The following is a 24,909-nucleotide window of genomic DNA, read 5'->3' on the forward strand; positions in this document are numbered from 1 at the left end:
CCACAGGCACACATATTACTGTTAATTATTATGATTAGTATAATACTTAAATAGAATCTGACAAGTATATTAAACACAATTTAACACAGAGTATACTTACTCTAATATTCAGCCATATGGGAATAAAACTGCAAACAATTATTAAATAAAGAAAACAATTTAACTCATGTTATTCTGAACTCAGTTGCTTATATTTTGTGGCTGTTATGGAAAATTATTTGCTACTTTTTCATTTAAATCTTTGTATACCATTTGTTTTTGGCTATGGTAAAGCTCCAGGAATACTCCAAGACATATTTTCAGGTACTTGTGTATACCAAACAGCCATTTAGTTTAAATCTGTACTGAAAGCATGTCTTGAGTTTGAGTTAGCACGCTCAAATTTTCAAGCAGTCCCTTCTCTGTTGTTTAATCTGTTTTCTGCTAATGATTTGTTCTGGTCTTCTTTGGTTAAATCCTGGGTTCTTTAACAAATGTCAAGGTTTACCTATCTCCTGTTTTGATAAGTAATGCAATATGTAAAATGCTTTGAATGAAATTTTTGGTACCTAGGCAAAAACAATTCTTAAACAGGTTATGATAGAAATTTTACGATGCATCTAAGGCGTCACAGGGTTTTCAACGATACACCTAACATTGTGTGTTTGGATATATAATTTATTTCAAAGTCCTTGCCATATTGAATTACTTAACAGAAAATACAGCATAAGAAAGCATGGAGGGGGAAAAAAATCAACATTTTAATGAAAGTGACCAGAACAAATTCTTAGCAGCAAAGCATTTTTATCAATTTAAGCTCTGGAAAGGAGTTAGGTTCAGTAGGTTTGAGGGTGAGGTAGATGTTACGGTTTAACAACAATTACTTTTTATGTTGTTTCTTATGTACATACTGAAGTTAGATTCGCCATTCTAAACTTTATCAATATTCATCTCAATAAAAAAAATCAAAATCAAAATAAAACAGAGGTTAAATCCTAGCCTCTGTGAAATCAATGGAAGTCTTGCCATTGCCTTCAAAAAAATCAAGAGTCCAATCCTAATATATATCCTGGATATATATCTCCCAAATATATACATATAAATATATATATATATATAAAACTCAAATCAAGAGTTCTACCCTAATATATACCCTATTTCATATTTTAATAAATACATGAGGTGTTCATTTATTATCTCATCACATTTTAAAACTGGATTAAGCAACACTTTGAATTTCTGAAGCTTTAATTTTCTATAAATCATTTTTCATTTTTTCTTGTATTATTATTTCATACTTATACTGAAGTAGCCGTAAATAGCCCCAACTGTGTTTAATACTGAAAATAGACCAGTACAAAATGTAAGACTTTGTTTCAGATTTTGTTGATATTATGGTAACTCCACATGATAAAATAATTGGAAAGAGCCAATAATCCAGGGGATTTTTGTTTCTGTTTCTCTCAAAAGTGACAGTAAAATACATGTATATTTTCTAATTACAGGAAAGATTCATACCAACCTAATATTAAAATTGATCAACATTTTCTACTAGAAGACCTTTTTTATTTGCTTAGAACTTTGTCAAACTTTTGTTTTTTGGCTAAAGTTTTACATTTCAAGTATCTGCCTAATTGACTTTAGCAGCAGATTTCGAAATATATCAGGCAACAAACACAGTGCAAGCATTTCTGATAGTGAGAATTGTTAAAATGTTCTAGTCATCTTTTCTCGAGAAACTGGTACCCCCATGCTTTGGAGCAGAGCAGAGACTTGAAATATGCAGCGGCATTGTCTGTGTTTGTAAAAATCTACATAAATTAGCCATGTTTTTGAAAAACTGTGGTTTGACATGTTTAGTAGAAATTTGGCTAGACCTTTGTCACTAAATTCCTTTAAATCCATCCACAGTGGACATGCTCCAGTATGGGTTGCTGAGCTGGACTTCCCCAGCCATTACTGCTTTAGGCCATGCTAGGTCTTTGCACCACAAATGAGGGTGGGTGTTTGCCGTCCTAGCCTCTCAAAAACACTCTTTTAGGTCCTAGTATCAAATAGAAGGAAGGGCAGCGTGGCACCTTAGAGACTAAGCGGTTCAGAGAGGTATAAGCTTTTGTATGTGACAGCCTACTTTGTCAGATGTTATGAATGGATTTACAGAAAGCAGGGGCTCTGAATAGAAAATAGTTTAAAACAAAACCTAGGAGGAAGATGGATGAATCAAGGGGACAAGAACTAGACTGGGGATTAGGAATGCAAAGCCTAACCTTCCAATCTGCTGAAATCCTTCTGAATTGTGCTCACATCCTCCAATGTATTCACAATCCTTCTGTTTCATGCCGTCAGCAAACTTGCTCAAGAAGCTTCCTCTGCTATCATCCAAATTGTTAATAAACACTGAACAGCACCAGGCCCAGGACAAGATCTCTGGGAGACTCCACTTGAAACCTCCTGTCACTCTGACATGGACCCATTAATAATTACCCATTACTTACAGGTATTGAGCCAGTTCTCTATCCACCTTATAATAGTTTTATCTAGCCCACATTTCTCCCATTTGTTTATAAGAAGTTTGGGTGGGATCTTATCAAAAGCCTTGCTGGAGTCCAGATATACTATTCCCTTCATCATTTCCACAGCATTCCCTTCATCCACCCACGTAATTACTTTGTCAAAGAAAGGAGATTCGATTTGACACTATTTGTTTTTCATAAATCCATTCTGGCTGCTTGCAATCAGCCTTCCTTCTTACAGATGCTTGCAAATGGCTTTCCTTAGGATATGCTCCAGTAACTTTCCAAGTATTGATGGTATATGAGTAGTATGTGAGGCTAACCAGTCTGTAGTTACCCAGGTCCTCCTTCTTGCCTTTTTTTAAAGAGAGGCACTACATTGACTCTTTTCCAGTCCTCTGGTACCTGGCCCATGATTTTATGAAGATCATTGTCAATGGCTCCAAGATTGCCTCTGCCAGTTCCTACAGGACCCTAGGATGAAGCTCATTCAGCCCTGCTGACTTGAATTCACTCAGACCCAAGAAAAGGACTCTTACCATTTCTTTTGTTATCTCTTCCTCCTCCTCCTTACTTATCCAGGTAATCCCTATTAGGCTGTGTGGCTGCAGCCTAACTGCTTGTAAAGACTGAGGCAAAGTAGTTGTTGAGTAGCAGGCCTTCTTTGCATCTTTGGTTAAGATTTCCCCGATTAGGAGTTGGGAGAGACAGAACACAGAGTAACAGCTGAGTTGGAGGCAGAGGAAATTGAAACTGGCTCTAAAGAGAGATTGGGTCTGGCACTCAGGGAGTAAAATCATAAAGAGGAGACTGGGACTTAGTGGTGGTGGAACATGAGACAGGTAGAGGAGCTACAGAAACTGGGCTAAGAAAGTGACAACTGATGGGAAAGGAGGTAAAAGAAAGAAGATCTATCAGAAGCTACTATGTTGAGGAAAACCTGGGAATGCCTGGGTAAAGAAACTGGAATAAGGATTTGACTGGGAAGGATTGTACAAGTGGACAAAAGTTTGTGATGGGAGACTGTGGAGATGGGGAGTATAGGCAGGAGAGGGTACTGAAGACAGAGGGGGAGAAAAAAAGAGGAATATATTATAGGGGTAATGGAAGCTAGTAGGAAAGAGGAACAGGTGGGATGAGGAGTTAGGGGAACAACAATGGGACTGGATAATGGTAGACTGTGAATGGTTGTAGAAACTGGGACAGAGTGTTTGCAGAGGGAGGCTAAATGGCTTAGCAAGAAAAGTAAGACTGGGAAGGGAGAGATGGGGAGATGGCTGTGAGGAGAACGGGCCTGGAATAAGGAACATGAGACAGGGAGATAGTTTTGAGGGGAGGGGAAAGAAGAGATCAGCTTTTGTAGTGACAAGTCCTCAACAGGACAACTACAGAGCCTGAAATGGAACCCAAGATTTCTGTATCTAATTCTTCTGCTGTTAGTAAATACCTATGAAAACACAGGTAACGTGCTGTTTCACACCTGTGGTAACAACTCATTACTGCTTACTAACTACTTCTATTATTTATACAGTTAACTTGGTATCAGAGATTTGGGCAGAATCTCTGCTCTCCCAAGCAGTCTATATGGGTATCAATATTATGTCCCATGAGGCAATTTTGAGAGGTTCTAGAATTAAAGCTTTTGGCGCAACCTGAATCTGTCTCTCTTATGTGTATACACTATGTTAAAGTCCTAATTACATGAGCACATTTTTCCCCCCATACTTGCATCTTTTCTGCTCAGATGATGAATGGAAGTGTCTTGTCTAGCACTTCATATGCTGTAGAAGCTGAGGTGTACACTGAATAAGACAAGGGATTGCTGGAAGAGAAATGGCATTCTTCAGCCTGAGATAAATGAATGTTGTCCTGTCACCACCACAGACAGCGAGTGCATCTACACAAGTCAGACACTATGTTACCATAGTGATGAGCTACGGTGACACAGATTGTCACCATGGTGACATAGCGTCAGTGGGCACAAACTGTGATGCTGACAGTATTGCACAGTAGCAACAAACTCATTGCTACTGTGCAGCAGGGTCAGAAACGACCCGTGCACCACTCGGACTGTGCAGTAAAGTCAGTTACTGTGAAGTCATTTAGTACTTACTGCAAGTACTAAATGACTGTGCAGTAACAACGGTGCAGTTGGGCGCATGTGTAGACATGCCCAGTGTGTGAGAAATTATGCAAGTCACTTAAGCTAATCTTTTCATAGGTGTTAACTGTATGTTCCTCATTTTCTGAATATCTGACTTGAGACTTTTGGGTTTCATATGCAGAAATTCTGAATGCTTAGAACTACAAGTGAAGTCAATAGGACAAAATTCCGATTTGCTCCTCAGGCTTTTAAACAGTGCTGTTTAAGTCTCACACCACTTAAAATTTAAGACACTTGCCCCTAGGAGAATGTGTCAAAGAGGCATGACTAAGTCCTCAGATTCCAGATACAGTCAATGGAGAGAGTTAGCTGTGTCTAAAGATTGATAAAGAAAAAATAAAAATTGACAGTGGAGTTGTCTGTAGAGATTAGGCTCTATTAGGATTTATTTCAGAATATGTCTGAAGTCCTGTCCCTTTCTATGTAATTGACACAAAACTATACATTACAAATGTATGTCCATTCAAGAGTTAGAGCACCGAGTCCCTTCTGAGGTTAGGCATTTAATTAAGTAGGGATCTCAGGATATATCTATGAAGTATTCCATATCATGTCCCAGCAGGGATGCTCTGAACCCATTTGGTCTACCCATTTGGGTCCACATGCTTCAAGTGCTGAAATGTGGTGGGGAATCCATTCCAGGAATGTTCCTCTATGGTTGTTCTTGAGATTGTGGTCTCCCTGTAGTGATTTTGCTGCTTTTCTTGGTTTGGAACACATGAGAAGAAGCAAATACAGGGGATTTGCTCAACACTGTACCCAGTAGGACACTGGGTACAGTTGTGCTTGGTTCACATTCAGACACAAATTATGATTAGAACATTTACCAAGGAAATGGGAGACATGAATGATAGACCCTTCTCAGCTTCAAGATGAGGACAAATGAAAAGTCTTGCAATTAGAACAGAACAATCTGCAATTAGAACAGCACAAACACAAATCTGGGAACCCTTGGCTAAGCTACAATATTACAGAAAAGGACTTGGGAATTATCCAAAATATCCATAAAATAAATGTGAATCAACAGCGTGTTACTGTTGCAAAACAAGCCAAAAGCATACTGGATTATATTATCAAGTGTGTAGCCTGCAAGTCATGGGAAACAATGCTTTCACTATTTAGCATTGATGAGGCCTCACTTGAGGTACTATGTTCAATATTGGGTACTGCAGTTCAAAAAAACATCTACTGTAGACAAACTGGAGATTCCAGCAAAAATTTAGAGATCTAGGGAAAAGATTTACAAGGAAAGGCTGTAGGCACTGGTATTATATAGTCTGGAGAAGAGTGAGCATGGATTTGATAATAATTTTCAAGTGCATATCACTAAATTAAAGCTGAGACCCGGAGAAGAAAAAAATCAAGAGTGAAAGAACAAGTGATGGGAAGACAAAGCAAAGGAGATGGAAATATTTGTTGATAGCCACAATATAAACAGTTTCTTCACCACAACAAAAGCACATAAAAATATGTCCCTCTGAGGTCCAAGGGTAGAAAAACACTCCTTAAAGACAGGTCATGGTGAAGGAGAATTTTCAAGAGTTCCTGAACGAGATTCTAATGATGGAGACAACACCATGAAATCCATCCCACAACAACCAACTAAAGACTATTTTTCAGACTGACCATTTAAGAGGCCTTGAAAGTCAGTTAGCAGATGAAGAACAATAAAGCATGTAGTCCTGAATTAATATCAGCTGGAATTTATAAGAAAGATAGAAAAAAGCTCTCTCACCAACTGTACATCATTATTATGAAAATCCAGAAACATGGACAGATTCCCAGTGACTTGAGAGATGCCAGAACTGTTACTGTATTTATAAAAGGAGACAGACTGGATTACAGCAGTGATTGTGGTATTGATCTCCTGTCCATAACTGGGAAGATCCTCACCCACATTCTCTTTAATAGACTCACTATCCTCACTGATGAGATTCTACCTGAGTCCCAGTGTAGTTCCAGACTACACAGAGGTACAATAGATATGATCATTGCTGCTAGACAGCTCAGAAGTGCCATAAGCAACACTGCAATCTTTACATGGCCTTCATTGATCTGACTAAGGCCTTTGATTCAATCAACCAAGAGGCCCTATAGCAGATCTTGATGAGATCTGGACACCTGCCAAAACTTGTTACATCAGACTTCTCTCTACAACAACGTGACAGCAATCATACTAAGCAATGGTTTGGAAATGTTCAAAGTTAGAACTAGAGTTAAGCAGGGTTGTGACTGCACCAACACCCTTTCCATCTATATTACAGCTATTCCACATCTCATTGCTGACAGGCTTCCATCTAGTGTCAGCATCCAGTATTGCAAGGATGGAAATCTCTTTAACATCAACCGGTTTCCATTACTGATCTTCGATATATTGACATTTATGTCGTGTGTACAGTGAACTGAAGAGCTCCAGGTAATTCTTAGCTGTTTCTGAGAAGCACACAGAATGCTTGAACTCACTGTTAACCTCACAAAAACCAAGATCCTTTACCAACCCACCCCAAACCAACCAGCTGCTCCTGCATGTATTATAGTATTAAGGGCAATCCTTGGAGAATATTGAGCATTTCCTTTACCTGGCTAACCACCTTTCTCAAAAAGTAAACAGGGACAATGATATTCAACACTGGATAAAATCTGCCCGTGCTGCCTTTGGATGTCTCTTAAACCGTTTTTAATGGTCATGATATCAGGATCCACAGGAAACTTCTTGTCTACCAGGCTGTTATCCCCACCCTGTTGTATGGGTTTAAATTTGGATGACATACTGGAAACACCTGAAAGCTTTGGAACATTACTGTCAGCAGTTCCTTCAAACAATCCTCCATATCAACTGGAAGGAGAGAAGTCATGCCAGCTTTAGCCAGCATTCTGGCTAAAGCAAACACTGCCAATATTGAAGTCATGTTTGTACAGCATCAGCTCCAAGTTATAAGGATGGCATACAGCCACCTCCCAAAATACTAACTAAGCAAAGGGCACCACTCTCGAGGTGGGCAAAAGAAGAGATTCAATGATACCTTGAAGATAAATCTGAAGAAATGTGTTATTAACATCAGTATCTGGCAGATTCAAGCACTGAATGGTATTGCAATGTATTATAAAGCAGCAATCATTTTGAGCAAACGTGCTTCACGATGGAGGTGGACAGATGAGAGAGACAAAGGGAAAGACCTGTGACTTGACATCACCAGGATCTACTTCTTCCCAGGTCTATTTGCCAGGTCTGCAGTCGAACATGTAGATCTAGGATCAACCACCTCAGTCACCTATGGACTCAATGACTTCCCTATTTCCTGAAAAAAATCATTCTTGTATTGAAGGACTGCTGTAGCCACTGACTTAATAAGAATGAGAAATAATTCTGAGAAAAGATTTATTAATAAATATTAATTCAGTTTCACCACTGACTTCAGCAGAGCCAGATTTCACCTCAAATATCAAGCTTTTTATTTAGATTCATTATTGGTTTTCATCATCATCTGGGCATTAAACTTGAAGTCCTGACCTTAAAAACCCCAGCATCTGTTAGGGTGTTTTAAGGAAACAGAGGGAGGGCAACTATTGTATAGAGATCTTATATGCCAGTTGTACTTCACTGAACTATTCTTCAGAATGGTAGAAACACATAAAAAATATATTCTTACTATTGATCCTAAAAACTCAGATCTTACTTCTGTTACATTTAACAGCAACATGTTTTACCTTAACTTTTATTAAAAAAAAAAAAAAAAAAAAAAAAAAATCAATAATAATAGGGCTTTTCCCCAACAAAATATGCAGCCACCAAATAAAAGTAAGTTCTTTGTTGGAGAAATCCTATATACAGGCTCATTACTCCCCCCATTACTTCCCCCCCACCTCCTCCCGTTACCATTATTCATGGTATATTCAGGAAGATTAATTATGTAGTGTTAAAAAAACACCATATGTATTCAAACAGCTGTGAAAATGGTAAGTTTATAGGAAAATTCACGAATACATTAAAGCCTGATTCTACTAACAGTTAGAAATATGCTTTTCAGTGGTCTTGTTGAAATTAATGGGAACACACACACAGGCAAAATTATGAATTTAAAGTATTTATAGGATCAAGTCTTAACGCATGCTGCTTCTAGAAAATATTATTTTATGAGCCTTATCTCAAACACACTTGTCCACTGAAGTCAGTGCAACTTCCCCTATGAACCAAGACTATAAAACTGTGTATCTAAATTTTTAAAAGACTAAGTATCAATCAATAAAATGTATATAGCCATTTTAGGAAAAAAATACTAGGATGGTATATTTAAGATGCTTTATGCTAATAGTTGTGGAAAGATTTGTTGTCATTTTGCCCTAAAAACATTGAAGATGTTTTTAACAATACTTCTAAGGATAGAAGGAAAAACCCAATAAAATACTCCCTTGTTAAAGGTTTCTTTCACCTTCACTTATTAACATTTATACATCACAGTAATTTCATTGCTGTATTGAAGTCAATGGGAGTTTCACCCTTAACTTCAGTGGAGCTGAGATTTCACCCTAGAGGCCCAGTTTCTTATTCACTCTCATTATTACTTGTCATCATCTTCTAGAGGTCAAATCAAAGGTCTTGATCTAATAAGTAGCTGCATATGGGACATTTCTTGAATCTATGCACAGAACGTTAAAGTAAGTGGAGTTTCATAAGGGTCAGGGTGATGCCTATGATGAGTTACTTCAGTTACGACTTCAGTTAAACTCAGAACCTTAGGTGGTAAGATCCAGAGAGACAACTTGGGAGTTTCAACAGTGTCTAAAAATTAGGAATCTGCTTCCAACATGGTGATTCAAAGAAATGGAGTTAGAGATCTTAGTCTTTATACAGTATATACAGATAATTTGGTGCTTCCACAGGTTGATCAACAAAAACACGTTCTAAGCACTGAAACACCTAAAGGAAATATTAGTTAATAGAAAACACTGGCTTTGTGGCTTACTTGTGAGGGCTCCCAATTGGCGGGGGGAAGGCGCACCTCCAATGACTATCTAATCTAAGATGTATAAACAGTCTAAGAAAACAAGGATGAGAACCCAGGAATCCTTGTCTTCCAACAGCATGTGCTAACCACTACCCTCAGGGTTACAGTTTGATTTCCTTATTTTCCTTCTGGTCCCATAACCATTGAGTTCTAGACCAGCGGTTGGCAACCCCTGGCATGCATGCCAGAGCATGGCATTAGAAGACATGTTGCTTGGCATGCATGCCTCAGGACAGATGGTAGGGAAGGGGCCAGGGCTGTGCTGCCACAACAAGGATCAGGCCCCTTGCAGCTTCCCTGATATCTGCCTGGAGACACACGTGCACTCACTGCCAGCAATAAGACAAGCTGGGGCTCCACAGACCTCAGTGCAGCAGCTTGCAGCCTCCATGCTGCCTGCCACAGCTGGCTCTGGGCTTTGGACAGGCCCCTGCCACCTGTCACATTGCCCAGGATGCTCGCAGCAGGTGGTGAGAAGGCTGCAAGCCACTGCCCTGAGGTCTGTGGAGCCCTGGCCTAGCCCATTGCTGGTGGCAGGTGTATGTGCCTTGGGACAGATGGCAAAGAGGCTGGTGATGCATTGCCACAACAAGGATGAGGCCTCTCACAATTCCCCTGCCATCTGCCCCAGCACACCAACATCTTACAAGTCAAGGTTAGGGTGTTTTTTGGCACTCTGCCCAAAAACGTTGCTGACGCCTCTTCTAGCCTATACAGTAGCCCAGTTCAGCTGGATATATTGGGGTTGGGGGGTGAAACATACTAGACTCACAGAACACTTCTCAAAACCATCTCCAACCATCACTTCTCATATCATCTCAAAACATATTAGAATCACAGAACACTTCCCAAGCATGTTAACATGTAAGGTTCATATACCTGTCAGTTCAGCTACAGTATATTTCACTGCCCTCTGTTCAATGTAATTCAGGTCTAACCTGTATGTTGTTATTTTAGCTCACTGTAACCTAGAGAAAATGAAACCTTACTCCTACTTATGAAGGCATTCATTAGTGATGATTTCAGAGTTTAGACTATGTTCAGTTTTTCACTAGAGGAGGACTGAACATGCAGCACATCCTTTTCCCAATTTCCATTACTGATGTGGGAATATAGATTTAATTGTATTATCTTCAACTCTATCTATTAAACAGTTAAAATGAATTAACAAAGGACAGTTTATATCTCTTTAAAAATATCCAAGAGACCCTCACCATTTGTGGGGGATCCGTTCTGGAGTTCCCCACAAATGGCGAAATCCACGAATACTGATGGGGGTCCCCATCAGGCCCCACAGCCGCCCCCTGTTTCCCACCCTCGCGAGAGGCTGGAAGCGCGGGGCTCCCCTGCAGCGCCTGGGGACTGACTGCGGCTGCCTCCAGGGAAGATGATGACGAGGCGCCCTGTCCTTGGCGCTCAGTCTGTGCCTGCCCAGCTCTGCCCTCCCCAGACCTGTGCAGTGCCTGGCTTAACTGCAGAGGCAGGAGTTCAGTGCAGTGCCAGAGGGAGCCACAGCGGTGTTCCCCCTGAACCACGGAGTTGGTGTGGTGCACCAGGAATATTCAAATCTGTGAACAGTGGATTCGTGTGTAGTGAGGAGTTTTTATTTATATGCAGCTTCTCACTGGAGACCAGGGGAATCTGAGAAAGGAATCTGCAATATGGGCAAGAAGTTTGAGCTATAGCTCAGAAATAAGACATGTTTCCTGACCTGAAGAATTTCCAAATATGCAGAATTATAGCAAAGATTAGAACACAAGACTGAAGTACAGGGATTCTAAAATGTGGAAGATATTAACCCTGAGGAAGAAAAGAACAGGAAAGTGCAAAGAACTATATTAAGGAGGGGGTTTAGAGAGTAACTTTTCTTAATACAGGAGGACACCTTTACATGCACTCTGCAGGTGGGGGGGCGGGGGCAGTGCTTTAATTAAAGCGACTCCGAGAGCCACTCTATTAAAGTGCTGCAGTGTCTCGTGTATTGGTGTCCCAATGCTTATAAGTGGCAGCAGGGGCACTTGAACTACAGCGTGGTCCACAAGGGGACCAAAGTGCAGGGACACTGATGCACAAGGCATGGGCAGCTCCTGGAAAATGGTAATTACCACACTCCAGACAACTCAATTAATTGATTCTGTTGCAACATGCTGTTATTACAGTGTGTCAGTGCAGCTTTCATGCTCATTTACAGAGACCCATAGATTTAAACTCTTCAGATGAAACTGTGAGGGTAAATGGGGATTGTATGAGGAATAAGAGTAAAAGCAAGCAGAGATGAAGAAAAGGACAAGATAGAACTTTGTAATCAATAACAAGATTGAAGATTTTCTAAGTGATTATGATGTAGCAGATGCCAGGAATGCAATGAAAGAATACAATCATACATTGATTTATCAGACAGGCAAAAAAGGAAGACAACTATCAACAAGTTTTGTAATAACTGGAGGAGAAAATGTGATAAGTAGGCTGGAGCATAGAGGTTCCTGTTTTGTCGTTAACTAGCTAACTCATAGGCTTTTATGTAGTTTTGTCTTTATAATAAACAAGTCCTTCAAAAGCTTTAATTTACTTGTCCTTCCAAATGATAAAAACCCAACTATATTTTAAATCTCTCTCTCAAACTGGTCCCGTTTCTAGTTTTATATAATCCATGCATCTATTAACATCTACTTATATCTAATAATATGTGTTAGTATGCTATTGATGTTGCCCAAAATAAATTACATGCACATTTCATAACAGTTAAATTTCTCCAATATACATTAAGATAATTAAAATATTAAGTAGTATTGAACTTATACCTAAACTTTGCCTGAACCTCTGTTTAACAATGGAGCATGAATAATTACTGCTAAAGATATACAAAATAAGGTATAGTATAATAAGCTACATTGGGTATTTTATTCTCCCTACCCTTAATTCAGGAACAAAAGTGCATCAAACAAAATTGAAAGGTGGAAAGTTTTTATACATCAGAAAATAACTGTTTTCATAAAACACTTTACTTGCTTTTGGAACTCATTGCTACAAGATATTACTGAAGTCAAGATTTACTGGGTTTTAAACACACATTATTTATGTGAAAAAAGAAAACATCCATACATAATGTAAAAAGTTTAAAACCAAATAAATATATTTTATGGACTCTCATACTTTATCTCATAAGTCAGACACTAACTAACAGGGGTGAAGTTGAAATTTTCCCTGAAGCTACCAGTGCTGGCTACTGTTGGAAAGGAGACACTGAACAAGGAAAGGAGGACTGACAAGTAGCTTGATCCAAAATGGTGATTTTTATATTTCTGTCCTATAGGTTGTAGTTTATTGATTTCTTTTTGTAGTCCAATTGAACCCACATCACAGAATTTTCTTTTTAAATATATCATGTGGAACCATATCAAATGCTTTACTGAAGTTGAGATATACTATGTCCACTTCATTTCCTTTATCCCTTAAACTCATTATTGTATCAAGGAATGAAATTAAGTTAGTTTAGCATGATGTTTTTTATTAACCCATTCTGCCTACTGTTTTAATTTTCCTCTAGTACTTACAAGCTGACTGGTTTTCAGATATTGAGTTAAACTAGCTGGATTGTAATGCCATCTGTCCTCTTTTTTGTTTTTCTTAAAATGGTTGCACTTCATAGTACTATTTGCTTAATTGTAGTGTTTTTTGCTCATCATTTTGGCCAAGATTTCAATAGTATGGGCACTTACTATTTGGTTACCAAGTAGTTATCTAATAATCTATATAAGCACTATTTTAAAATGCCACCTGCTTCTATGAATGAGAATTCTTGACTGTGAGTGGGAACATCTTTCCATATCTATTTGTCTAGTGCCTGTAACAATGAAGTTTTGACTCTGATGTCTAAAGTAGATAATGTATACAAGTCTGCATTGCTGAAAGCACATGGTTTAGACATTCTCAAGAAGCTTTAAGTTAGAGAAGGGATAGTGCCCTTGGCATAATTACAAGGCCACCTTCATGAAAACACACATGGCTCACAAAGAACAACTCCACTGTATTATACAGACCAGACCAGGGGTCAGCAATGTTTTTAGGCAGAGTACCAAAAACACCCACAACCTTGACTTGTAGGATGTTGGTGTGCTAGGGGCAGATGGTGGGGGAACCACAAAGGGCCCGATCCTTGTTGTGGCAGTGCAGTCTTGGCCCCTCCCCTGCTGTCCGCCCCAAGGCATAGGCCAAGCAAAATGCCTTGAAGTGCCAAACTCTGGCACCCGTGCTGGCGATTGCCTACTAAACTTTCTCTTAACATCAGTCGCATCTCATTTTTTCTAAACTAATATGTTTATTTGGTCAGTTATAAACCCCTCTATATTAACTAGCTTTACTGACTGCAACAATATCATCTTCATGTTTTCATTCCACAGGATCCCAAGGCACTTTGTGGTTATAATGAACAAAACACAGACTGTTTACTATGAACTTTTATGCCATGAAAAGGCTAACATATCTGGGGTTGAAGCAAGGGAACATTTAAGCTTTTATGGGTGGAAAAATAGGTTTGTTATAATATTAATACACAATATACTTATATATTTAAAGTATATTAATATACTTCTATGAGGTATCATTTGAGATTCATACATCTGTATTCTTTAGGATATGTATAATAATGAAATGTTGCATAGAATTGCAGATAAAATACACAAATGCATGAACATAATTTTATGGACAACCAATGAACATAATGGGTTCAATCCTATTCCATATCATGTTATTTGGACTTCTTACCATTGACATAAGTACAGGATTAGAGTCACTGCTATTTTTTTTTTGCCAACAGTGGCTTTTAACACTAGCTGTGTTCTAGCAGTAGCTTCAGTTCACTTTATTTTAAAAGCTGAAACAAATATTTAAGCAAAATCTAGATAAAGAAAATTACATATGCTTTTATATCTGCTTTTCCTTTAGGATTTTCTTGATTTTTCACCTATAGATTCAATTTTCATTTAAATTAATTAATCAATAATCATGGCAATGGGTAAAGATTTGATCAAAATAACCAAAGCCATTAATCAGCTATGATTGTTGTTGTTGAAATAGGCTATTTTATTTTGATATGAACAATCAGAAATAAAGTTCCACCACATATATAATACTAGTGACCTGCACAAATCTGTCTAGGTCATTTAATACTTCTTGTACTTCCTCTTAAGTCATTTAGTATTTCTGGGTTTCATTCATTTCTGGAAAAAAAAAATCACATTTTCCAATGATTGAATAAAAATATAAATAACATATAGAATGCAATCTGACAGAATTTTTTCTCAGTTTTTGTTAATTAGATTGACTACAAGAAGAAAAAGTTTAAGCTTAATAAAATTCATACTTTTAAGCTTTTCAAATAATTATTAGATGATTTCTCTCAGGTATCAATTATTCAGTGTATTTCTGTGACATTAAAATAGTATTAAATTTTTTCTAAAATTTAAAAGGACCACTTGCCACTGTGTAACTAGAATGTAGTAGTCATTACTTACAACATCTAACTTAGGAAATGATTTCAGTTCAGTATGTGATTTGATTTGGAAACATATACTAGAACTTATTTTTTGTATATAATGAATTTTCCTAAATATTTAGTTAACTTTTAGGGAAGAAAGAAAAAAATGCTTTTTTTTTTTACAACTGCTTTTATAATTAAGAGATAGAAAAAAATAATGTATTTCTAGGAAATGAACGAACAAAAGATTTAGTATAGTTCACCAGGGAATTAAAAAAAATCTAATCATGTTAATTTTTCAACCGATTTAAGCTTTTATACATAAATATGTAAAACACAAGTGAAAGTTGCAGGTAAGTAGTAAACGAGTACACACATTACTAGAAATCTGGGAGGCTGGTATGCTACTCCTGTTTATATGAGAACTTAGTTAGACATTCAGTTCCACCAACTCATTTTAAAGTAATTTTTAAAGTGAATATTGAAAGAAACCACAACTTACTTGAAGATCCTGCTGAGTGTCTGTGTGCCTGATTATTTTTTTCTCTGTTCTGAGTCAAAGCACTTCCACTGGTCATGGAAACAAGGTCTAAATCTGTGTCTTCTCTACTTACAGGGCTTGCCTGGGAGCAGTGGGAGAGAATGTACACAATCATGAAACAAAATATGACATTTTCTGAATGCAGCTCACATTACCCCAAATAAACAAACAGGCTCTGTCAAACAACCTTCTTCAAAATGATACCACAATCCTTTATTGCTGCCTAGGCTGAACAAATGCACTATGTCAAAGCATTTTTGTAAATAAGAGCCGATCTTAAAATTGTGGTTTGTGATCTGAGTCAGTACAACAACAAAAGAAAACATTTTAGTACAGTAATTTTGAAGAAAATCAATCTTGCAGACAGCTGATGAAACCTTAAACAGCTTAAGATCATTTACTGACCAGCCTATAATTTAAGTCATAGCTGAATGCCAGAAATGTCATACTGGATTATTTTCTGCAACATTTATGTTTTATCCAGGGCAAGTATCAGTTCTATCAATCAAGCATCCAGTAAGTAATTTAATCTTTTAGCTGTTTGCTACTTAACCATACCCATCAGAAAGCATTTAAATTATACTTTAGGTAAGAGTTTTATATTAATTATAATCTTCTAAAATGCAACGATTGTATATGCTGATGGTGGGATGGTGGATGCTGATAAAACTACGTAAAGCAAAATAGAATTGAAAATGTAACTCTTGCTTTAGGAGGGGGCTTCAGATCGCAGGAATTTGTGAAGCATGGTGTAGAAACAATGACCCGGAAGATACTCTGTTCCACAGATATTACTCTTGGGATTGCGAACTCACAGGTACTCATTAAGACTGCCTCTAACTTGACGTTCAAAATAATTTTCCACTGGCTGGTAGCTGTTCTTGTAACTTTAATACACAATCTTCTCTTAGCTGATAGTATTACAACGATTAGCAAGTTGTTTAATTTTTCCACTGCAAAAAAATGGTTATTTTTGGCCTTATTTAGAGGGGTATGTTAAAACTGACAGAAGTTACAGGAGATCAATATCTTTGAAAATTAGGCTTTGGTTTACATACTTATATAGATTCAAATTAAACAGGGTTGATATATCATTCATATTTTCATTTCACACATACTGGACTGTTTCCCAATGGCAAAAATGGAACTTTCATAAGGTTAATTTTGGCTCAAAAATGGCAAAGCAAAAAGTTCCAGTAATATTAAATGAGTAAGCCAGGGCAATTTTTTAAGACTATACCCATAATTAGCAGATGTACTTACACTTAGACCTCTGACTATAGTATAATAGGGATGAATAACTATTCATGATATTTGTTGCTATATCAGCTAAAATAAATCACAGCAAAGTATACTCTGTTAAAATAATATAAACATTAAAAAACTCATTAACTACTGTGCCAAATTTGATCCAAACTTCAGGAAAGGCCAAATTCAAAATTTTCAGAATCACTGGAAATACTCTCTTGGAATCCAATAGCTCAGGTTCAAAACTGAAGCAGAAATCCAACACATTTTAACATTTTACCAGAATTTTTAAGAACAAAATTATAAAGCATTTCAACTGAACAAGTGACAAAATATTTAACTCTTTGTATTTCAGTTTTAGTCTTATTCCTGTCAAGTAGGGGTACCAAACTCGTCAGGTCCATAGGGCCAGATCAGGTCCATGGGCCCATGCCCTCATGCCTGATCCAGCACACATGGGACTCAGCCTCAGCAAATGTTGCAGGCAGCGCAGCCGGGAACCCAGGCCCAGTGAGTGCCACATGCAGTGCAGGGCTGGTCCAGCACAGTGTGTTGGTCCATAGGGCAGCACCAGGAGTTGGATTAAAGAGCTCTGCAGGCAACATCCAGCTTGTTGGCCGTATGTTTGACACTCCTGCTATAAAAAAGTCTTTTAAAATTAACTGGAAATTAAGTTCTATACATGTAGGTAATATTGTGGATGTCCATGGACTCTTCATGTGCTTAGCTTAAGACTTATGCTTAAGTACTTTGCTGAATTAGTGGCCTACTCTTCACTCGCTCTCAAAGACTTCGAGTAGTCTTAACTAGTAAAGTGATACAGTTCATCATCCTTAGATTTAATTTTTATTATGAAGTTTAAGGATAATATTTTATCAGAAAAAAAGCTTTGTACATTCATGGAATGGGCAGAAATGTCACTGTTGAAGGATTTCATAGCTCATAGCTATAGTATACTCTGTAATTAGGTTTTTAAAAGTTCATCTTAAAACGAAATCCTGAAAATGAAAAGTAATTTTAATTCTCTTACACAGAATCAAGAGTTAAATATAAATCAGGGCATACTATGAGGCACTATATTATTATTTACTAGTGTAAAACACAGTACAACATATTTTTTTCTGACTATGTAGGGGATTACAGAGAATTTGCATGTGCTACTTTTCTTTTTTGAATTTACATATTTGTTCTCTTCGAGTTTGCCTACATTTCTCCTTCCCTTGGCATTTTGAATGCTGCTAAACGTTAACTTATTTTTGGTTCTAATTTTACAGCTTTGAACTGACTTGGATTATAAAAACATATGTAATATATTCAAATTTTAACAATCAAAATCTAGAAAAACTAATATAAATATTTTTAAATTGTATTTAACAGTCAATAATGTGTACAAACCACATAATTATTTCATTACATATACACACACTGTTTGCAGCATTAGAGATACATTTTATTCCATTTTCTATTTTATGAGACCTTCCATTGCATTTTCCTGTCTAATATGTTTATGTGGAGCAGCTGTGTAATTATGTGGCATAAGCTGCGACAATCTTATAGCACTGCCAGTTATGTGGGCGCACCACAAAATCTCTGCTGTTTTTGCTGTGGGATTTGCAAAGTATTTTGTGGACAAAACTGCTTAGTATATACTACTTGTATATACACGTAGGTAGATATATTTATAGAAAATTACATATGTATAATTGCAATTTATATATAATGTTAATGGTTTATAAAACCTTTCAGCTTGGTATAATGCCTGTTTAAGATTCTACCCCAAAATAATAATCATAGCTAGTTAAAGTCATAGAGTCAAACGGCTTTTTATTAATAGATTTCAAAGAGCTCTATAAAGGAAACAAAAAGGTCAGTATCTTTACTACTATTTTACAAATGATAAAACTAAGGAAGAAAGATATTAAATGATTTGCCTATGGTTACTCAACAGGTCAATGACAACAGAGAATTACTGGCTCTGAATTGTCAGTCCAATTCTCTATATTCCTGCCTGCCTACACTACCTCAGAGAGCCCCTGCTTTGTGTATCCTTTGGGGATGTTGTGTCTTCCTCAATGTTTGGAAACTGTCTTGAACATTTTGACATTACCTCAATTGAAAATAAGAAGAACGATAGCAGAATGAATTGGCCTTTGCTTGGTTACTTGGTTTTTTTTTAGACTACCATCAGTGTACAATATTGACAGAATTTAAGTGTAAAAATTTGTGCTGGGCCATTAAGGGACAGAACATAGAATATACAAAGTAGGTTAAGATGGCTACCTTGCATTATCTTCAGTTTAGGTTACTGAAGGACTAATGCGTCTCCCTTGCACAATTTATACTGCAATTGTAGGCTATATAACAACAGCTTTTCTAGGCTCTCCTTTGAGAGACTGCAGTGTTGTCTGCTCCTAACATGCCATTTCCATCTTTATGTTCACACCTTAAGCTAGAGCTTGTGAGAAGGTGCTTAAAGGAGAGCCTCTGACTATTCTGATGTTCATGTGCCAGCCTGACAAAGGGTATCTGTATCCAAAAGCTTGCAAAGAAGTTTTCCAACTATTTGAGTTGGTCTAATAACAGATATTGGATTTACCCAAAGAACCATGTCTGCCACAGATAACACTGGGCTTTTATAGCTTCTTTATGTTGCTCTAGTTCTTTGGGTCAAGTTCTTGGGGCTTTTTTAAGCCAGTGGCAGAATCTTGGGCCACAGATGGCAGGAGTTGCCAATGCCTCCTATGCTGGGGGGGGAAGGGGAGGGGGGAAACTGCACATTCTTAAGTCTGCAATTGTCTGGCCCCTACTTAAGAAACCATTGTTTGATGCTAACTGTCCAGCCAGTTATCCCCTTGTCTCCAACCTCTCCATTCTGAGGAAAGTATTTGAATGGGTGGTTGCCCAGGTGCATCTGAATGCTATCGGAATCCTGGATCCTTGTCTGGATATAGCACAGAGACTGTGCTCATGACTTTAGTTGATCATGTTCACCTAGAGCCCCATGCCCCACTGCTGGTGCAGAAATTGCACTGGCACCACCACTCCCATTGTTGCTGGGCCTTGGCTCCAGCCAGGCTAAAGTCATATGCCCATGCCCCACTTTTGGTACAGAAATCTAGGGGGGGGGAGAGGGGGCATGCTTCCCTATACCCCCCCAACGTGTCATCAATAGCTCTACCATTATTTCTCATATGACCAGGCACTGCAGCCTCAGGTTTTTTTAGCACAGGGCTGCAGCTAGACTACTGAAATGTGCCCTATGTGGGGCTGCCCTTGAAGACTGTCTGCAAGCTGCAGCTGGTGCAGTACACAGTGGCATACCGTCTGACAGGAATGGGTCACCAGAGGCATGCAACTCCAGTAAACCAAAGTCTGACTGGCTACCACAAATTTTCTGGGCAAAATTCAAGGTGCTGGTCTAGGATTTGAAATGGTCTGGGTCCTATGTATCTAAGAGATTACCTTTCCCTTATGCCCCATTCTGATCCCTAAGATTAGCTAGGAGTAACGTCCTGCAAATAGCATCAATACACCAAGTCTGCCTGGGAAAAGTATGTGGGAACCTGTTTTCAGCAGTTGCTCCTCAGCTCTGGAATTCCCTTCCCCTTGATGCCTGCCAGAGCCCAAGCCTGGATATCTTTCAGAAGAGCTGTAAGACCTTCCTATTTGGGCAGGCATTTAGCAAACAAAGCTGAGCTGGGATCTTGTGTAGGGGGTTTCTGTATTATATTGATCCTCTAGTTGCCTTTTAAGTTGTTTTGTCCTGTTGTTCATGTTCCTGTTTTATAAGTTATTTGTTCTCCTATTGTAAACTGCCCTTGGCACTTCTTGGGAATGGCAGCATACAAGTTAAATAAATATGTATGCAAACAAGCAAACACGAACAGAAGGGTCTGAGATATCATCCTGGTTTTGCAAAACTCATGTATGCATCAATTGTACTTGCCATGCATATGACAGTAGGCTTTTATCTTTGTAGATCATGAGTTACATTTCAGGAGTAATTCAAGAGAGTTCATTTATGTCAATGATATGACAATTCACATTCAGAGAATCTCATTTTATGCATTTTTCAGGTATGTGAGATTATCATTGCACTCACAAATGGCAAAAAGAACCAAAATACAGAAAAGTTGTTTAAAAAACTGTCTCATTCAAATTTTGAGACTGAAAGTGGGGGGAGGGGATGAAATTAAACTTACCTTAAATTACCTTAGTTTTGAGTGATACGCTCTGCGACAATGTAATCATTTCAAATTTCTGTCAGCATTATTATAAATGATTAATGATTATATATTTTCAATATTATCTGCATTATAATTTTAAGTGCTGTAAGAATCCTTGTGGTCTTTTCATTACTATAACAACATCTATCAACACATATCAACATTCTTTATACACACTGTAACAAGCGGGCATCCCAGGGGAGATCTCAATCTAGGCTCACCCATTTGTTCCGGGCAAACGACCCGCCTACCATGCCTTGATGTTCCAGATTATCAGATGTTAATCAAGCAGGAGGCTGCCCTGATGACAAGGGACTCTATACACGATCTGACCTCCCTTTGACATGTCCCATGCCTCACAGATGTTTCTTCCAGCTAGCTAGTACTGGGATCTGACCTCGGAAGTCTCATATGGGACTCTTACTCCCCACCAGAGGTTGGGATCCCAGTGTCCTCACACTGGGTTCTCTATCCTGGCCTCACACCCAGCCTTATCCCCTGCCCTAAATAAGCCAGGCTCCCAGCCCTAGCCTCTCCCACCTTCAAGCCCCATCCTCAGGCTCCGAGTCCTGTCCCCAGGCCATGACCTAGCCCTGTCCTTGGGCTCCAAGTGTCTCTTGGCTCCAACCTCTCTCTGGGCCCCAGACTGCTCACCTCAGGCTCCAAGACCCTCACTACAGGACTAGGGTTCCAAGCCCCATCCCACTGCACTAAGTTACCCATATCCTTTTGCACAGGAGCTTCCCTAATTGCTCCCCAAGGCTCAGGGCCCCTCTCCCCTGGAGCCTAATTCCCGGCTCCCTAATGTGCCCTGGCTCTCCTTCAAGACTGGATGTTGCCACAAGTCCCTCCACTGACCTGGGCCCTGCCTCAGTGCTTACAGTGAGCCTGGGCTCCCCCTGTCCAGATTGAACCCACAAGGAATATGGGGCTGGGTTTTTCAGGTGCCCCTACCTGCCTTTTACTGGGGATATAACTGGCCTGGCATTTCTGGGGAGCTACCCTGTCACAGGTAGCTCCACAAGGCCACCCTTCCCTGGCAGGGTGCAGTTTCAGGTCATGCCCAGGGCCACGGGATCTCTTCCTTCACCATAGCTCCAGCCCTTACCTCCCAGATGTTTCAGACAGCAGCTCAGGTGGATGTTACCTCCTTGGCTGGTAGCAGCACACTGCTGCCCTGCAGTTCAGGGACCCAGTCCTTATATACTGCAGTTGGTCCCTGTTCCCCAATCAGGCAACTTTGCTTGATTAGCACAACAAGCAGCTGTGGGCTGCCTGGCTGCTGCTCAGACCCCTGATAGTAAGAGTGCACAGGGTGCTCTGTTACACACACACACACACACACACACACACACACACAATTTTTTGTGCATATGTTTTGGTTCTAGTTGATTAAATCAAAAGCGGATATGTTTTGGAGTATAATTGTTAAAGGTAATTTTGGAATCCCTTGTTTTTTGTTTCATCTCAAACAAATATGGATAAACATGTACATAAAGGAGAAACACTGGCAATAAATATTAAATACTACAATGAATATTTTCAAAAGAAAACAGTGTAAGTACTATGCTAAAACTTCCGTGTAAAGCTAACATATATATATATTGTCCCGGGGAGACGGGGCGAAGCTTGCCCATGGAGGCGGCGGAGCCCGAGCGGGACATCCACCGCTTGTTTGCACAGGAAGCCAGTGCCCGTGCCGGCGGCCGGGAGCCGGCAATAAAAATGGCCGGTAGGAACAGACGGGGCAGGAGTCTGGAGAGGGGACTCGCTGCTGCGGAGACAGAGGCTCCAGGAGGGGAGCCGGCAGGCGGCTCCGCACCAGGCGGGAGCGCGGACCCCGGCGGGGAGTGGCCGCCCGCCCCGGCGGAGGGAAGGACAGTGGCAGCAGCCAGACCCAGGACCCCAAGCGGGGAGTGGCAGATTGGCCCGGAGGACGAGGACTCCAGTGACGGGGAGTACTGGGACTGTGCCCCGCCTGCTCACAGAGCTTACAGGTCTGGGGTCGGCGCGGGGGCCCGGGAGGGCACCGACGAGGCACCGTGAGCGCCTGGACCGGTGCCGGACTCCAGCGGCCAGGAACCCGGTGGGGAGTATCCCCCGGGAGGACCCAGGTCAAAAGCTTGGTGCTAGCCGGCTAGGTTTCTTGCCTCGGACGAGGAATCCAGTGAGGAGCATCACTGGGAAAGTCCGGGTGAGGGCAGGCGCCTTGAGTACAAGAGGACCCAAGGGGGCGTGAGGCCGGGGTGTTAGGGGGTGGCGGAGCCCCGCAACGTGACCATCGGGGACCCCGGGCTACGGAGAACCAGGAGCCGTCCCACTGAACCTTAAAACAAGTCGTGGCGGGCGAGAACCAGGGCGGGAACCTGATGACCCTACATCTGCTCCGGACCAACGGCGTCCCAGGGGAATAGCGTCACCCTTCCACCGTGAGCCGCTATTCCGAAGGGGGTTCACCCTCCCCCTTCTCTAGCCCGACGGTCACATATGAGTGGTTTGTGTCACATTTTCAGTACTTTGCTCCCACCACTTACAATTATATCATCAAAAATATTTCCTAGAGTGGCTCTAAATTGTCAAATCATATTTGACTGAAGTAAAACTACAAATCAGAGGCACCATTACATCACTCACAATATTGATAGCAGAACATCTAGATGCTTCTTGATACTCAGCCTTTTTCTCTCAAAAATATGACAGATCTAGGAAACAGGACTTACAAGAAGAAGTTGGAAAAAACTGGGATTATTTTAGTCTGGAGAGAAGAAGACTGGAGGATCCATCTAATATGAGTTTTGAAATAAAGACAGCAGAGATAAATTACTCTGTAGCTGTAAGGGACAGATCTAGGAGTAAAGGCTTAAATTTAAACAAGGGAAATTTGGGTTCGATAGTAGGATGGACTTTCTCACTATAAGGTCAGTTATGTTGGAAGAAAGGTGTTTGTGCCTGAAAGCTTGCAAAGAACAAATTTTCCAACTGTTTAGTTGGTCTAATAAAAGATATCACATCTACCCAAAGAACCTTGTCTGCCTATGTCCTTAGACCAACACAGTGACAACCAACAACCTTATAAGGTTTTCATAGACATAAGGGGCTGGAAGGGACCTCATGAGATCATTGAGTCTAGTTCCCCTGCCAGAGGCAGGAAGCCTGATGGGATCAAATGATCCCAGTAAGATAAACATCCAAATGCTTTTTGAATGGGTCCAGGATAGGTGCTTGCACCACCTCTGGGGGGAGTCTGTTCCAGACCTTGGACACTCGAACTGTGAAGAAATTTTTCTTTATATTGAGTCTGAATCGGCCTTCTAGAAGTCTGTGGCTGTTAGACCTAGTTATCTCTTGGTAAGCCCCAGTGAACAAGTATTCTCCCAGATCCTGATGCACCCCCCTTATATACTTATAGGCAGTAAGGGTGTGCAAAACAGGCCATACTGGATTCAGATTTGGCCCAAATCAGGGAGAGTGATGTGATTAGTTGATTCAGATCACTGACCCTGATTCGATTCAGCTGAATCTGAAGATTCAATGCTGATTCAGAGAATCAGCAATTCGGCCATAGACATGTTTCTGCTTTAAATGTTTTTTCTACATACCTCAAGGTACCAGGCGCAGCTCGTGAATGCTATGGTGGAGGGGCGGATGGAGTGTCCCATGGAGTGTGGATGGACCCTCGCGTGCTCGGCGGTGAACCCAGAAGTGGACTGGAAGTACTTCTGGTCCACTTCCGGGTCTGCCACCCTTCCTCCCCCT

At 39.9% G+C, this 24,909-nt stretch overlaps 1 protein-coding gene across 2 annotated transcripts in view; it reads right to left on the reverse strand.

The window, feature by feature from the left end:
* The window catches only part of LRRIQ1 (leucine rich repeats and IQ motif containing 1), a 172,382-nt gene that overhangs the window by 8,949 nt on the left and 138,524 nt on the right, over positions 1-24,909 (reverse strand). The window contains exon 25 of one of the 2 annotated variants that reach the window (XM_019543129.1): positions 15,641-15,761. In XM_019543129.1, the coding sequence (XP_019398674.1) occupies positions 15,641-15,761 (121 nt within the window). Of the gene's footprint in view, positions 1-15,640; positions 15,762-24,909 lie in introns of those variants that run through there. The other variant, XM_019543130.1, reaches the window with a different exon arrangement.

This window comes from Crocodylus porosus, unplaced genomic scaffold (assembly GCF_001723895.1).
Source record: "Crocodylus porosus isolate Cpor-Errol unplaced genomic scaffold, CroPor_comp1, whole genome shotgun sequence".
NCBI classification, from domain to species: domain Eukaryota; kingdom Metazoa; phylum Chordata; order Crocodylia; family Crocodylidae; genus Crocodylus; species Crocodylus porosus.